General features: G+C 48.9%; 1 protein-coding gene across 3 annotated transcripts in view; it reads left to right on the top strand.

Annotated features, from left to right (window-relative positions):
• The window catches only part of KAT7 (lysine acetyltransferase 7), a 32,417-nt gene extending 24,691 nt beyond the window's left edge, over positions 1-7,726 (top strand). For all 3 annotated transcript variants that reach the window (XM_045488462.1, XM_045488465.1, XM_045488464.1), the window contains 6 exons: positions 316-405; positions 641-781; positions 1,874-1,967; positions 4,200-4,346; positions 4,962-5,068; positions 5,979-7,726. In XM_045488462.1, coding sequence (XP_045344418.1) covers positions 316-405; positions 641-781; positions 1,874-1,967; positions 4,200-4,346; positions 4,962-5,068; positions 5,979-6,080 — 681 coding nt within the window. In that variant the 3' untranslated portion in view covers positions 6,081-7,726. The remainder of the gene's footprint in view (positions 1-315; positions 406-640; positions 782-1,873; positions 1,968-4,199; positions 4,347-4,961; positions 5,069-5,978) is intronic.
• Positions 7,727-14,100: the final 6,374 nt, after the last annotated feature.

Genomic DNA, 14,100 nt, shown 5'->3' with positions numbered 1-14,100 from the left:
GCTCTGAGCCACCAGCCCAGAGCCCGACGCGGGGCTCGAACTCACGGACCACTCACGGACCGCGAGATCGTGACCTGGCTGAAGTCGGACGCTTAACCGACTGCGCCACCCAGGCGCCCCAAACATTACTATGATTTTAGAAGACTTTAATTGTTTTACTGAAACAGAAACTCTCTCTTGCTGTACCTTCTCAAGTGTGTCAGCTGTCTGTCCTCTCCGCTAACTAAGGTTTGACCTGTGATTCATTTTCCCTCTTGAGCGGTAGTCTTGTTGGGGAAAGCTTGTTTCCCTGATAGGAACTCCATTCTCCTGCAGGCTAAATGTGTGTGGAAACACCCACCCGGCGACGAGATCTATCGCAAAGGCTCCGTCTCTGTGTTTGAAGTAGATGGCAAGAAGAACAAGGTAAACAGTGGCAGGAGGGGCGGCGGCGGCAGTGGTGGCGGTGGTGGTGCATATTCGCAGGCTTCAGAAGGCGTGTGTTTGGTCTCCATCTCGCCCTGTAAAGAAGATAAAGTTCAGCTATTGACCAAAGTACACTTGCCGTTTCATCAGCAATAACGATCTTTAATTTTAGGCCTTTATCTGATAAGTGTAGGAGTCGCTGGCCCACACATGAATTCTGTTTCTCGGTTTCCAGATCTACTGCCAAAACCTGTGCCTGTTGGCCAAGCTTTTTCTGGACCACAAGACATTATATTACGATGTGGAACCCTTCCTGTTTTATGTTATGACTGAAGCGGACAACACCGGCTGTCACCTGATTGGATATTTTTCCAAGGTCAGCAGGATCTGGAGATTAAGAAGCTAATGGCCACAGCAGGGGTGATTGATGTTGGCATATGGGGACCCAAATCACTGACAAGGAAGAGGCAGTACCCCGGACAGTGATGACCGCCCTTCCCTTGCAGGGGCGGGGGCTCGGGGCTCGGAAATCCATGTATCAAAGGTTGTTTAATGAAAATGTGCAATTCTTTATTGAAAGCTTCTGGTTTATTCATTTCTGGACTTGTGGGCTGGAGCTGCCTATTAATTATTGGCCATGGCCCTGCCTGCTAACCCTTAAAACCCACATTTTGTAGTCAAGCCAACCCTCCTGGCTCTGCCCTCTGTTATTAGCCTAAAACCAGGAATATATTCCTTTTGCCTGGCTTTCTAGCTGGGCTCTTTTCAGTGATAACCCCACTGTGCCTTTGAAGACCGAAGGCCAGATTTTGCCTAGGACTTTTTAATATAAACTTTATTGAAGTGTAATCCACATACCATACGAGTCACTCATTCAGAGTGCATACTTAAGTGGTTTTTAGTAGAGTTGTGCGGCAACGGCACAGGCCCCACTGTTTTTGTTACCCTGGCGAGAAACCCCTAAGCAACATTCCACATTTCCACCCAACCCCTCCCAGCCCTCTATCTCTAGAAGTGTGCCTCTTGTGAACATTTGACATAAGTGGAATCCTACAGAATGTGGTTTGCTTGTTGACCAACCCTTTCCAAACTGGGGGCTTACTGTTTGGGGTCTCCCTCCTTTCCAGTGGGCAACCCCCTTTTAAAAAAATTGCATTTACAGAGGGTTGCCCGAGACCAACTCAGCAGTCGAAACCTCAGACCTCCTTGCCTTGCGCTGTGACTATAAAGAACTCTGAGTCCGCCCCCTGAAAATGAGACTGATCCCAAGAGCTAGGGAAACCCTGGGATTAATGGCTTTGGCCATACCTAGTAGGTGTGGACGTAACAGCTGTGGGCCTGCCAGCCACTCCCCGGGACTGGTTAGCCAGATATTTTGCCAGTGCCTAATTCTGAATCTGTGGGACCGCGGACCCCTCTGGTTCCAAACCCTCGTGACCTGCTTCCATCTGTTTGCTCTTGATTTCAGGAAAAGAATTCATTCCTCAACTACAATGTGTCCTGTATCCTTACCATGCCTCAGTACATGAGACAGGGCTATGGCAAGATGCTCATTGATTTCAGTAAGTGACACTGCTAAGGCCCACGCTCCACAAGGGGTAGGGGCTATGGGAACATTGTCATCTTTCTGTCCTGTGGTCCCCGTAGTTCCGGGCAGGCATGTAGCAAGTGAATGAATATGTGGAGAAAAATCTGAGCGATTCCGGCCAGCCTGGTATACAATGAACCTTCGTTGTACCAACCCGGAGTTGGTACCTGAGAGTAGGAGACAGAGATAGTGAAGTAAGCTTTTGAGGATTATCCCCGTTTGAGGCTTAGGAACAGCACATACGTGCATAAGGCTTCAAATCTGCTCCTGGATTAGGGATTTCGGTTTTGGAAGGCCTTGTCTAGAGGCAGTCCATATATATATATACCTGGTAGGGGCTTCGGGCCGCATCAATAGTGTATTCTGTATTTAGGAATCTATTTTTAAACCCCAAGTCAATACTCTTGGCACTTTTGCAGTCACTTGTAGACACGCACACAGCAGCAAAAAGTTACTGCATTTTCTCAGCTCCAAACAAGCAGGTGCCTTGTTTCAGCATTCATGGTGTAAACAGATGTTTGTTTCACGATCCGTTAGTGCTACATTTTTCATATTTTTGTGCTTTTTGTTGCTGGTTGTATTTGTTGTAAATTTTTTTTAACACTTAATTTTTGAGAGAGAGACAGCAAGTATTGTAAATTTTTTTTTAACACTTATTTTTGAGAGAGAGAGAGACAGCAAGACAGCATAAATGGAGGAGGGGCAGAGAGGGAGACAGAATCTGAAGCAGGCTCCAGGCTCTGAGCTGTCCACACAGCCCGACGCGGGGCTCGAACCCACAAACCGCGAGATCATGACCTGAGCTGAAGTTGGACGCTCAACTGACTGAGCCATGCAGGTGCCCGTTGGTGATTTTAAATTGCCCCTAAGTGTAGTGCTGAAATGCCATCCAGAAAGGCTGTGGGGTGCCTCGCAGAGAAAATACCCGAGTTAGGCAGGCTTCATTCAGGCATAAGTTGTGGCGCTGTTGGCCGGAAGCTGGATGCTAAGGAGTCAACAATGTATGTTAAATAAGTTGTGAAACAAACACTTACAACAAGGTTACATAATGGCGGGTTGATGAAAATATGACCAAAGGCTCATAGAAACCGAACCCGGTATTTCCCGTAGGAGCGGTGGTGCGGTATTTGCCGTGACTTTTGAGAACATTTAACTCCTTGTAAATGATGAGAATCGACTGTATTCTGCGCAGGGTTCACTGTCCTATGACACGTTTTGGTCAAAATCAGAATTCTTAGAGTTAGCCTTCCAGCTTTTCCATGTTTAAACCACCTGGGAAGAGATGAAATCAGGAAGTGGAACAGTCCCACTACCGGGGTGGGGGTGTGTGTGTGCCTGTAACTCTGAAGAGGTAACACCTATCTTATAAACTTGTCTTCATGGAAAATTTCAAACATGCGTAAAAGTAGAATCATTGCCTAAAACCCTCTATAATGAATGATTAGCATTTTCTGGCCAGTCTTGTTTTACCTCTGTTTCTACCCTCAATTACTTTGCTGTCTCTAAAAGAAAAGATCTATTTCAGGTTAAAACATACACAAAACTAAACCTCCCCAAATCCCTTAATAACCTAAGTTAGAGTATTCAGATTTCCTTAATTTTATGATTTTGCCCCTTTAAAAAGCACGCGTAATTATTTACTTCATTCCAAAGAGAATTGATATATTGGCATTGATAGATGTGGCTTGTAAATCACTTGCAGTCTGAGGGTTCCCACTCCATCTGTTTCTTGTTTTTCTTTGCTATTTATTTGTCAAAAGCAGGTTAGTTTCCCAGTAAGGTTTCTCAGAGTGGAGTTTGTGGACTGCATCCCCATAACGAGATGTGGGTACTGAGATAATAATCTATTTAAAAAATTTTTAAATCTCCGAAAACACACAAAGTGATGTAATGAAATGGCTTCCCGTCTCTGTGCCCACTCCCCTGTTCCCAACACACACCTACAGGTAACCATTGTTCTAAAGTTTCTACGTGTGAAACCTTCTCGAGTTTTCTTCCTGTCTCGTACAAGTAAATATTAACATAACGTTCTTTCTTTTGGTTTATCCCGAGGTAGCATACCATACAGCAGCCACACTGTATTTTGTTGAATGTCTGAATCCTAACGTACTGCACAGCAGACGGTTCTCGTTAGGCCTGCCACGTTGGCACAATGTCGTTTGCCGTTCGGATGAAATAACAGCGTGTGTGTTCCATTCCCTGGCAGGTTATTTGCTTTCCAAAGTGGAAGAAAAAGTTGGCTCCCCAGAACGTCCCCTCTCCGACCTGGGACTCATAAGCTATCGCAGTTACTGGAAAGAAGTGCTTCTCCGTTACCTGCATAATTTCCAAGGCAAAGAGATTTCTATCAAAGGTTGGTGTTTTGACTCTTGAAGATGGTTGGTACCCAAGATGTTAATGCCGCTGAGTAGTCCAGCTTTTCCACTGGCCCCGGTGTGCGTGTAACCTGCAAAGAGAATGCCTCATTCTGTGTTTCATCTGAATATGAGAATAGAAGGCCCACTGAATACGGGGCACTGCAGAGACTCTCCCTAAAGGTGCCTACGGGTTCCAGAGCGTTTGGCCCCTTGGGAGTGGTTATCGATTTGGTTTCACAAACCTGGGGTTGGTAACAAAAGTCCAGAAAGAAGAAAAACGTTTATTTTCCATGAAGTCTTTTGGCACACACAGGAGCTGGTAAGACATCCCTGTATCTTTACGCCAGGGTGGAAGAATTTAATCAGGTCTTTGACCTTGATTTCCATAGGGGCCGGAGTGATTTCTTGCTGTACTATTCCTCTTTTGTAGTTACTAGAACTGGTCAAATGAATGTTTTGTAAGCTTTTTCTGAACAGGTTGGGTTGAGTATCAAAGATTCCAACCATTTGGATTTCCTCTAAGTGGGGGGGGGGGGTGGCGGTAGGGAGGCTCAGTTGGGGGTTTGAGGGTTTGCACTTTGACCAGGTTCTCAGTAGTGCTTCTATTTCAGAAATTAGCCAGGAGACAGCTGTGAATCCTGTGGACATTGTCAGCACTCTGCAAGCCCTTCAGATGCTCAAGTACTGGAAAGGAAAACATCTAGTTTTAAAGAGACAGGTAAAGTTTTTGTCAGCTGCTGGCTCATGGCTAAATGTCTCTTAAGGCTTAACAGCGAAATGGGGGCTTAAAAGGCAGCCCTCTCTTTTTTTTCCTTTTTTTTAATGCTTAGTGTTTTGGAGAGAGAGAGACAGTGAGTGGAGGAGGGGCAGAGAGAGGGAGACACAGAATCCAAAACAGGCTCTGAGCTGTCAGCACAGAGCCTGATTCGGGGCTCGAACTCACAAACCATGAGATCACAACCTGAGCTGAAGTCAAGACGCTTAACCAACTGAGCCACCCAGGAGCCCCCCGCCTTCTCTTCTTAAAGGAGGAGTTTGCTTAGATACACCTTTCACTGGGTGTCTCTCTCTCTCTCTCTCTCTCTCTCTCTCTCTTTTTTTTTTCATAGGCAGCAATGTCTGTTAGGCTTATCTCCCTCCTATCTTCCCCTCTCAGAAACTTTGGCTAAGCTCCTGTCTCAGATTTGGATGACACAAGTGAAGCCGCTCAGTTAAGCAGCTTTGTGTCCCACAGTACTCATGTCGTTGCGTGATTTTCTTCGATTGGAAAAAATTGCCCATCTGTAGAGGGGAATCTTCGTAGACCGCAGGGCTCGTGCAAGTGCTTTTAAATTCCTTTAACAAATTCCATCTCAAGTCATGGCCACTTTTAATTTGATTTGGTTGACTCCTGTATAAGAAGGGAAGATGAATAATTTTCACTTCTTACGGAGGACACAGTAGGAAGAAACGGATTCTGCGGGAAAGCATTTTGTAAATCAGGAGATATTTTTATACCTCTTTCGCACCTTAGCATATCATTAAACTTGGGGCGATTCCTTCCTGACTGACCAGCATTTTGGAATCTGTATGTACAAAGACATTTTCGTTGAACGCGTATAATCATTTTTCCTGTTGTTCTCCCCCAGGACCTGATTGATGAGTGGATAGCCAAGGAGGCCAAAAGATCCAACTCCAATAAAACCATGGATCCGAGCTGTTTAAAATGGACCCCTCCCAAGGGCACTTAAAGTGACCTGTTACTCTGAGCCAGCGAACCCCAGCAGTAGGAATCCGTACCCTAGGGATCTGTCTGTCATTTCTGTTGCTCTTGTGATTGGCAAGTACAGTATCCTCTGGGAAGGCCACGCCCCTCAGGACTGTCCTGGCTCCGAGCCTCACGTACTCTGCAGACGCTGGTTCTGAGGAACTGTTGTTTCGGCCTCAGTGAGGTTGCCTGGATGGGATCTCGAGTAGACTTGAGCACAGATCCCTCGTAGCACTGACCCAAGGTGTTCTGTTTGGTACTGTACCTGTCCAGTCACTGGTTCCCCTCGTGCCCTCTAGCCCTTCAGGTTGTGTTGTGTCTCCCGAACTTGGTAATAGTGCTTCTTGCTGCCCCGGTCACCAGACTTCCAAATAATGGTTGTCGCCACCAGGACCTTTCCAGTTACTCCTTAACGTGTTTTGTTTTGTTTTGTTTTTTTTTTTTGGAAGAGCAGGGAAGAGGGAACGCTTGTGAGTGTGTGCCCACTCGGAGGGGTCCATTCCCTTTGGGTTTTTATCTCCCTTGCAGTTTTTTTTCCCCCACCATTTCTATTGAAAGGTCTGGTTTTGGTCAGCGTCCAGCTGACCAGAGACCAGTAGTTTTTAACTTGGTAACAGTACGTAATTTATCCGAATGAAATGGAGAAGGAGGGTCGAGAGGTGGTGATTCTGTCCCTGGCGTTCACCTGCAGTGAACTTGCAGTGTCTCGGGGGAAGCCAATGAGTGCTTCTTGCCTCCCCGGGAAGTGCCCAGTCCTGAATGTATTCTCCTCCCCTAACTCCCCGCCCCGTTTTATGTACGTCCGCAGGTGCCAAAATAGTGTCCAGTTCGCACGCTCCCTGGGTCGTTGGGCTGCACAGACCTTTCTTTCCCCAGGGCCCGCCAGTCCGATCTGGCACACACCCGTACTTCTGTCTGAGTCGCGGTGATTTTTTTTTTTTTTTTTTTTTTTTTGGCCTGGACATCCCTGGAGAAGTAGGAAGTGACCGCGAGGGACTTCCGGATCTCCTCTCAGCCCATGACTCAGCAGGGCACAGTGGCCACCCCCTGCCAACGTTGGCTCCTCTTCCACAGTGCCTCACCCTCCCCTCTTGAACTGAAGCACTCCTGCCCTTCCAAGAACTCCTCCTCCATTTCCTTTTTTGGGATCTGCCACCATCCCTACCCAACTACCCAACCATCCCCCCCCCCCATTCTCTGGTCTCCTATTTTTGGTTCCAAGCAAAGGAAGAGATGCTCCCTCTAATTTCTGTCCGGCCCATTATAACCTGCTATCTTGGGGCAGCTTTTGATGTAGGACCCGCCACCCTTCCCAACTTGGTCGCCTCCAACACCGCTGTCTTCGTGTGGAGCCCTCCCCACAATCCCGACTCTGGTCATTTGTGCCTTTCTCCTGTCATCTCTGTACACTACTTATACTCACTGTGGGTTGGGGGGAGCTAATTTTAAGCATGTTCAGTGGCAGCTCCCTGCCAGTTTCAGTGTCACTGTTAAAAGTTTATCCAAAAGCAACTTCACTGGGGGTTTTCTTAAGGGGTAAAGGCCTTTTATCGAAGCTAACCCTTCCCCACATGTGGTAGAATGTGCTGTTCTATATCTACTCCTCAATAAAGCATGTTCTCTGCTCAAGCCCGTTTTGCGCAGGAGCCTTTCTTTGTCTGGACGGGGTGCCGAGGACCCGGCGCTCCTAGTGCGTGCACTTGGCGTTTATCTTCCCCAGCAGTAAGCGGACTGTTGAGGGATGTGGTTTGTGGCTGTGGAATTTTTTTTTTTTTCTTCTCTGATGCAGGCTATCTATAGAGGGAGTGATTGCTCCGAACTCTTCTCGGTGGGATGGCTTCTCTGTCTCACTCAGTTGCCACTAATAGGTATGCATAGCAGTGATTGGTCGGTATTCCTTTTTTTTTTTTTTTTTTTAAGTAAGCTGTATGCCCAATGTGGGGCTCGAACTCCTAAATCCGAGATCAAGAGTCACATGTGCTACAAACTGAGCCAGCCTGGTGCCTCATTATTATTAGTGCATTTTCCTGTGATTCCAAGTGCAAAGGAACCAGCAGGAAGTTGGATAGCCGGGGTACAGTGGCTACTTGGAGTGGAGTGGGGACAGGTTTCCCTCTTTTCACTAAGCTCCTTTGTTAATAGCATTGTCTCCTCCCGGTCGCTGACTCCCAAGTTGAGAGGATGTCTGAAAGGAGCTCATTTGCCCTGGAACGTTTACCCAGTGCAGGGAAAGGAAGGCTGGCACAGTTGAGTAGCCGACTCTTGATTTTGACTCACGTCATGGTCTTCCGGTTTCCCGAACAAGCCCCTGGTCGGGCTCCGCGCTCACAGCACAGAGCCTACTTGGGATTCTCTCCCTCTCGGTCCCTCCCCCTCTTGCTTACTCTCTTTCAAAATATATAAATTCTTAAAAAAGAAACAAAGACCCTTCTTAAACTCTTAGAATGATGTATACCCAGATCTCCCTATTCCAGATATTTGTATCAAAGGGAAATTCTGTTCACTCGCATTTCTTTTTTTTTTTTCTAATGTTTTTATTTATTTTTGAGACAGACTGAGCATGAGCAGGGGAGGGGCAGAGAGAGGGAGGCATAGAATCTGAAGCAGGCTCCAGGCTCAGAGCTGTCATCACGGAGCCCGACATGGGGCTCGAACCCACGGACTGAGATCACGACCTGAGCTGAAGTCGGACGCTTCACCGACTGAGCCACCCAGGCGCCCCTGCTCGCTCACATTTCTAAAACATTGGAATGCGTCATGTGAGCCTTGAGCCTGGAGTGCTGAGGTCAGGGCACTAGAAGTTTTCTCGCGCACAGTCCGGATCCCAAGACTCAGCTGATTGCCACCCAACATGCCTTACGGAAAAGTAAAAGATTTCTCTAGTTTAAATCCCTTACAGGTATGGGAACAGAGTGTTCACTTCCTGGGCGATTTTGTGTAAGACTGACCCCTCTGACTCTTTTTACCTGCACAAAAGCAACTCGGCTGCTTACGCTCTTTTCTAGCAGAACAAGTCTGGAATTATTCCTGGATCCGGCTCTTGAAACCCTCTAAGTGGAAGCGCCTACTCTTTCCGGAGGAGAAGGGAGCCCTGGCGTGTGCTGGCTACTTCCGTATATGCTTGGCACTGCTATGAGCCTTCCCACTGCCTCTGACCCTCACGTCAGCCCCACGCAGGAGTAATTCACACTGGTTCTGCAGGACGCCTGGAGCCTATGGTGACAATAAACAATGAAGGCAGAACATTCATTTTGTAGTCTGTCCAGCGTGAGAACCTAACACCCTACCCTCTGTCTTTCTCCAGGTTTTTGGTTCCATGATAATCAGCCATCCCCCCCCCCCCCCCACTTTTTAAAAAAAAAAAATTTCTTTTAATGTTTATTTTGGAGAGAGCGTGAACAGGACGAGGAGCAGAGAGAGAGGGAGACACAGAATCCGAAGCAGGCTCCAGGCTCCGAGCGGTCAGCATGGAGCCCGACGCGGGGCTCGAACTCCCCGACCGCAAGATCATGCCCTGAGCTGAAGTCAGATGCTCCACCGACTGAGCCATGCATCCATGCACCCCAGTCATCCTCCCCCTTTTGGATTTCCTTGCTTCAGCCACAGGCGCCCATGCAAGAAAAATAAACGTGGAAACTTTCAGATGAAGGAAAGGACTTCAGTTGATCCTATAAGCAGCAGCTGGGGGCCAGAGACCTGAACCAGGAAGCAGAAGCCCTGCCCTGTTCTGTGCTGCTGATTTTAGGATTGAGCTATTCAGTAAGCATCATCCCTTCCTGAGGTTTCCTTCCCTCCTCATACCTCGCTCTTCTTCATGGGAAAATTGGAGGCTCAGAGTTCTTGCTGCTGGATTATAGAAACCAAGTCCTGATTCCCTCTGATTCCAGACCCGTTAACGATGCCGTCATGAGCCCCGTGATCCCTCTGCCTGTTATTCCCATTTCTCCCAAGGAAGTAGAGGGAGTCAAGTGATTTTTTTTTTTTAAACAATATGGTTTACCCTGTATAAGCCAAGATGACGCTTGTGATTGTTAGCTTTGTTTTTGTCCCTGTAGTTCTGGGCAGATGGCCTGCCTAGGGTTGGGAATGGCCGTGCATGGAGTTGATGCGAAAAGTAGTTGGTTCAACTACTTTTCCCCAAAGTAGTTGGGGCTACGTATGAAAGGCCAGTAGGAAAATAGACCACAGCTTACGGTACACATTTCTGGAATATGGAATGGGATGGAAAGTATCGGCTTACGGGTGTATTAGTAACTTCATCTTCCTGCCTTTTCATCCAAAGAGCCACCGATAGGCCAAATGTCATCCAGGAAGTGCAGGTTGGGTGACCGGTGCCGGGGTCACGCATCGTAGCTCTCTGCAGAGACTATCATTTTTTTTCTTCTGACCTTCTGAGAAAAATTAGCCTTGGATCTTCTGGAATGCATGCGATGCTGATACGCACACATTTGTCTACAGTTCAGGAGACCCCGCCTTCGAAGTCCATTCCTGCATTGAGGTTCAGAAATAAGAAACCTTGGTTTGTGAAAGCTTCTGTGAGCAAGTGTGAACCCTGCCTCCACACCCCCCAGAGCCCTCAACTGGCTTGTGTGTGCAGGCTCAAATGACCGGTCCCACGGAGTAAGGTAAAGTGACGGCTGAGGGAGCGGGCCTGGCTCGCTGTGGCTCTCCACTTCCTCCCGTGACCTCCCAAGCGTGCATATACACAAAATGCGGCACGGGGTTCTGCGTGTTAGGATAAAGTGAAAACTCCTTGGCTGGCTATGTGGGGTGTGCTAGGAGTCGTAGACACGATCTTTGGTCTTCAGCCGGATCATGGAATTCTAAGCACTAGACGCACTGGATTTGCCCCGGCACTTTCTGCTCCAAACTTGTGTGACTGCCTCTCCCAGACTGTCTCCTGCCGAGGGGGGCAGTGTAATTGCCCACTTCCTTTGTGGTGTCTTCCAACCAAATGCCAGTGAGTGTCAGCGAGGAGGAAACAAAGGACCGCCCGGTGGTGACAAATGCCCCTGATGCTGAAATATCAGTTTGTCTCCTCGGCCTTGTGCAAGACCTTAGAGATGCAGGTCATGTGGCCGCCATTTGCGAGTTTGGGGGCTTGTTTATTTGTGCCAAGAGTGGAGAAAATAACCTGTGCTATTGCACAACACGGGCTCCGTTGCTCGCCCCAGACGGTCTCTGTGAGATATAAACACCTTTATCCTTGACCGGTCACGTTCATTCCAAGCAGCCTTCCCTTCACTGGGGGTTCGTTTCTGGGAACAGCTCACCTTCTATTTATTCCAGAGTTATTAGAAACCTACACTCTTGTCTCTCTCTCTCTCTCTCTCTCTCTCTCTCTCTCTCTCTCACACACACACACACACACACACACACACACACACAGGTGTGGTAGATCATCTCCAGAGCTGGCCACCAGCAGTCTCTGCCATTTCTGGCTATGTGTTCTGTTCCTCCCAGCAAGAGCCATCCTTTTCCTTCTGGAGAGTGGGCTGGACTCTTCACTTGTTTTGACCCCTTGAATGTGGCAGAAGTGATAGGCTGGCGGCTTCTGCTTTTGCTGTGGGAAACCAGCTGAGATGTTTCCACACCCGAAACTTGAGCGAAAGTGAAGAGTGAGGGCCGTGCAAAGAGAGACGGGGCGTGGGAGGAGGTGCAGAAGTGGAAAACCGAGATCCCACGCCTCCCTCCTGAATGCGGCCTCGGCAGTGACCCCTGCTGGCACCGCTTGAAACTAAAGAAACGCAAGGGTGAAATACCGTTCGAAGTCCTTCCTTGCAGACGATTTTGACAGCGTTGGGCAAGGGCAGAAGAGAACTTTCGAAATTCGAGGACAGGAATTGAGTTTGGCCTGTAGGTTGCCTCAGCTGGTTCCCTGTGACTGGAAACCAGATGTGCCTGGCAAAGGGCCACCCCCTGTGTAACTCCAGGGGCACTATTCGTAGGCCATACTACGGCATCCTGGGAGCCACTTCGAGCCCGGTGTGGCCATTCAGCTGATTTCAGCTGTCAAGTTGCTTCTGAGGTCCCTGCCTGGCCTTGGAATCTCAGCTACCTCCTTATGGAAGCGGGTCAGGAAGAGTGGAGAATATCCTGCTGTCCACACGTGGCTCGTCGCCTCCCTGCTCATCCACAGGGCTTTCCAATGCTTGTTGGATTAAGGTCACATTCATCCTGGCTTTTAAGTCTTTCCATAAGCTGACTCAGCTCACATGGCCTTGGTGGTTCCCCTACATACAGCCTCAGAGTGCAGCTGGCTTAGTCTCTACCCCCTCACCTCTTTTTTTCTGGGTAATCCTCCCCTAAGTGTGTTCCACTGATCCCTATAGTATGGGCAAAAAGGATACTGTAGCCACACAAGCTAGGAAATCAACTCAGTTAAAAAGTAGCAGTATGTTTCTTGACTTCAGAGCTTCCCAAAACCTCCCTCTTGGGCTTTTCCTAGAGGAAAACACAGTAACATTTCCTAAAACGATCCAATCTGGAAGGAGACTCCTGCAAGACTGGTATGCTGGGGGGGGTGGGGGGGGGGGGTGGGAGGGGGTAGACATTTGGAAGTTTCTTTCCCACCAATTGAAATGGCCCAGCTAAAAAGGAGTTCCTTGTGAAGCCTTAATTCTGCCTGGGACTTGTCTGTACGGTTCTGGCGTCGACCAAGCGAGTGGAGGGGTTTGGGTGTTTGGAGCGAAGGCACCTTGGCTCAAATCCTGGGTCTGCCATTTCCCGTGTAACTTCAAGCGCGTGGCTTATTGTCACCCGCAGAGTGAGGATAGTAACTATGAAGGGAAATTGTCTTGCAGAATGCCTGGCTTATACACAGATGTTCATTTGTCCAAAAAAAAAAAAAAGGGCCTTGCAGTCTCCTGGAGGAGGCAGATAAGAATACATATGATTTCTAATTGTGATCAGTGCCTCGAAGGGAAAAGGACCCGGGGTGGGAGCAGCATTGGAGGCCGCTGGTTGAGCTTGGTTATCAAGGAATCCCTGAGAAGACGCTTTATCTTGAACAATGAGTTGGCCAGGGGTGGGGGAGTGGAGGGATGGGGGCAGCTCTCCCAAGGCAGAGAGAGCCTAGGTATGGAGCCGGGTGCAGATGAGCCCTGGTGTGTGTGAAGGCCTGAGAGAGAGCCCGGCTGTGGGGGAAGGAACAGCACAGGGACTTGGAGCCCTTGACTGTCGGGTTTATCCCTGGAAGCTGAACTGTGGCCAGCAGGGGCTGGCGGGATCCGATTTCCCATTTTAAAAGGTCATGCTCCGGGTGGCGCATAGATGGGGGTGGGTCTGGCAGTCAGGTGGGAAAGCAAGGAAGTAGGGGTGTTGTCGCCCTCCCCGGCAAGGGAAGACTGCGGTTTGCACAAAGGGTGGTCGTGGAGGGGGCAGGAATTTGAGATGGATTTTGGAGAAGCCAAGAACTGGGGGACGTATTCGATGTGAGGCACGAGGAGTAGAGAGAGGGTGGCTCCCAGGTTTCTACCGGGCACGCAGAGGTGCCATTTGTGGAGATGCCCACCACGGTGGGGGCGGGGGGCGGGAGGGGGGAGGAGTGCCTTTGGGGCGGTCGGTGAAGAGTTCAGCGTTAGCACCTGCTGAGGTTGAGAACCACACGGTGTGTGTGTGATAAGCTGTGGCTGCGATTATTTATCTCAGGCACTTGTATTAAGTTTGGCTCCCCCATGTCTCTCTAGAGACAGAGACTCCCCGAGGACAGGAAGTGTGAGCCCTTCTGTCAAAACACTCTCCAAGGACCTCTTAGGCGCCAAGCCCTACTTTGGCTCTGGGATAAAGACGCATGGGATGTGGTCCGCATGCTTGAGAAACCCTGCTGACGGGAAGTGTGAGCTAGAAAGATCCTATATTGAGTGACGTCACGGAAGTATGTGCAAGGTGCTTTGGAAACTCAGAGGCGGGAGTGAATGAGTAGTTCCCAGCTTGGGAAAGCTTTTCAGAGACATTGACCTCTAAGAATTCCCCAGCATGGTAGGTGCGGGAACCAGAAGTTG

Source organism: Leopardus geoffroyi, chromosome E1, assembly GCF_018350155.1.
Source record: "Leopardus geoffroyi isolate Oge1 chromosome E1, O.geoffroyi_Oge1_pat1.0, whole genome shotgun sequence".
Classification (NCBI taxonomy): domain Eukaryota; kingdom Metazoa; phylum Chordata; class Mammalia; order Carnivora; family Felidae; genus Leopardus; species Leopardus geoffroyi.
Note: the sequence above shows the minus strand (reverse complement) of the source record. Positions and strands in the feature narration are given on the sequence as shown.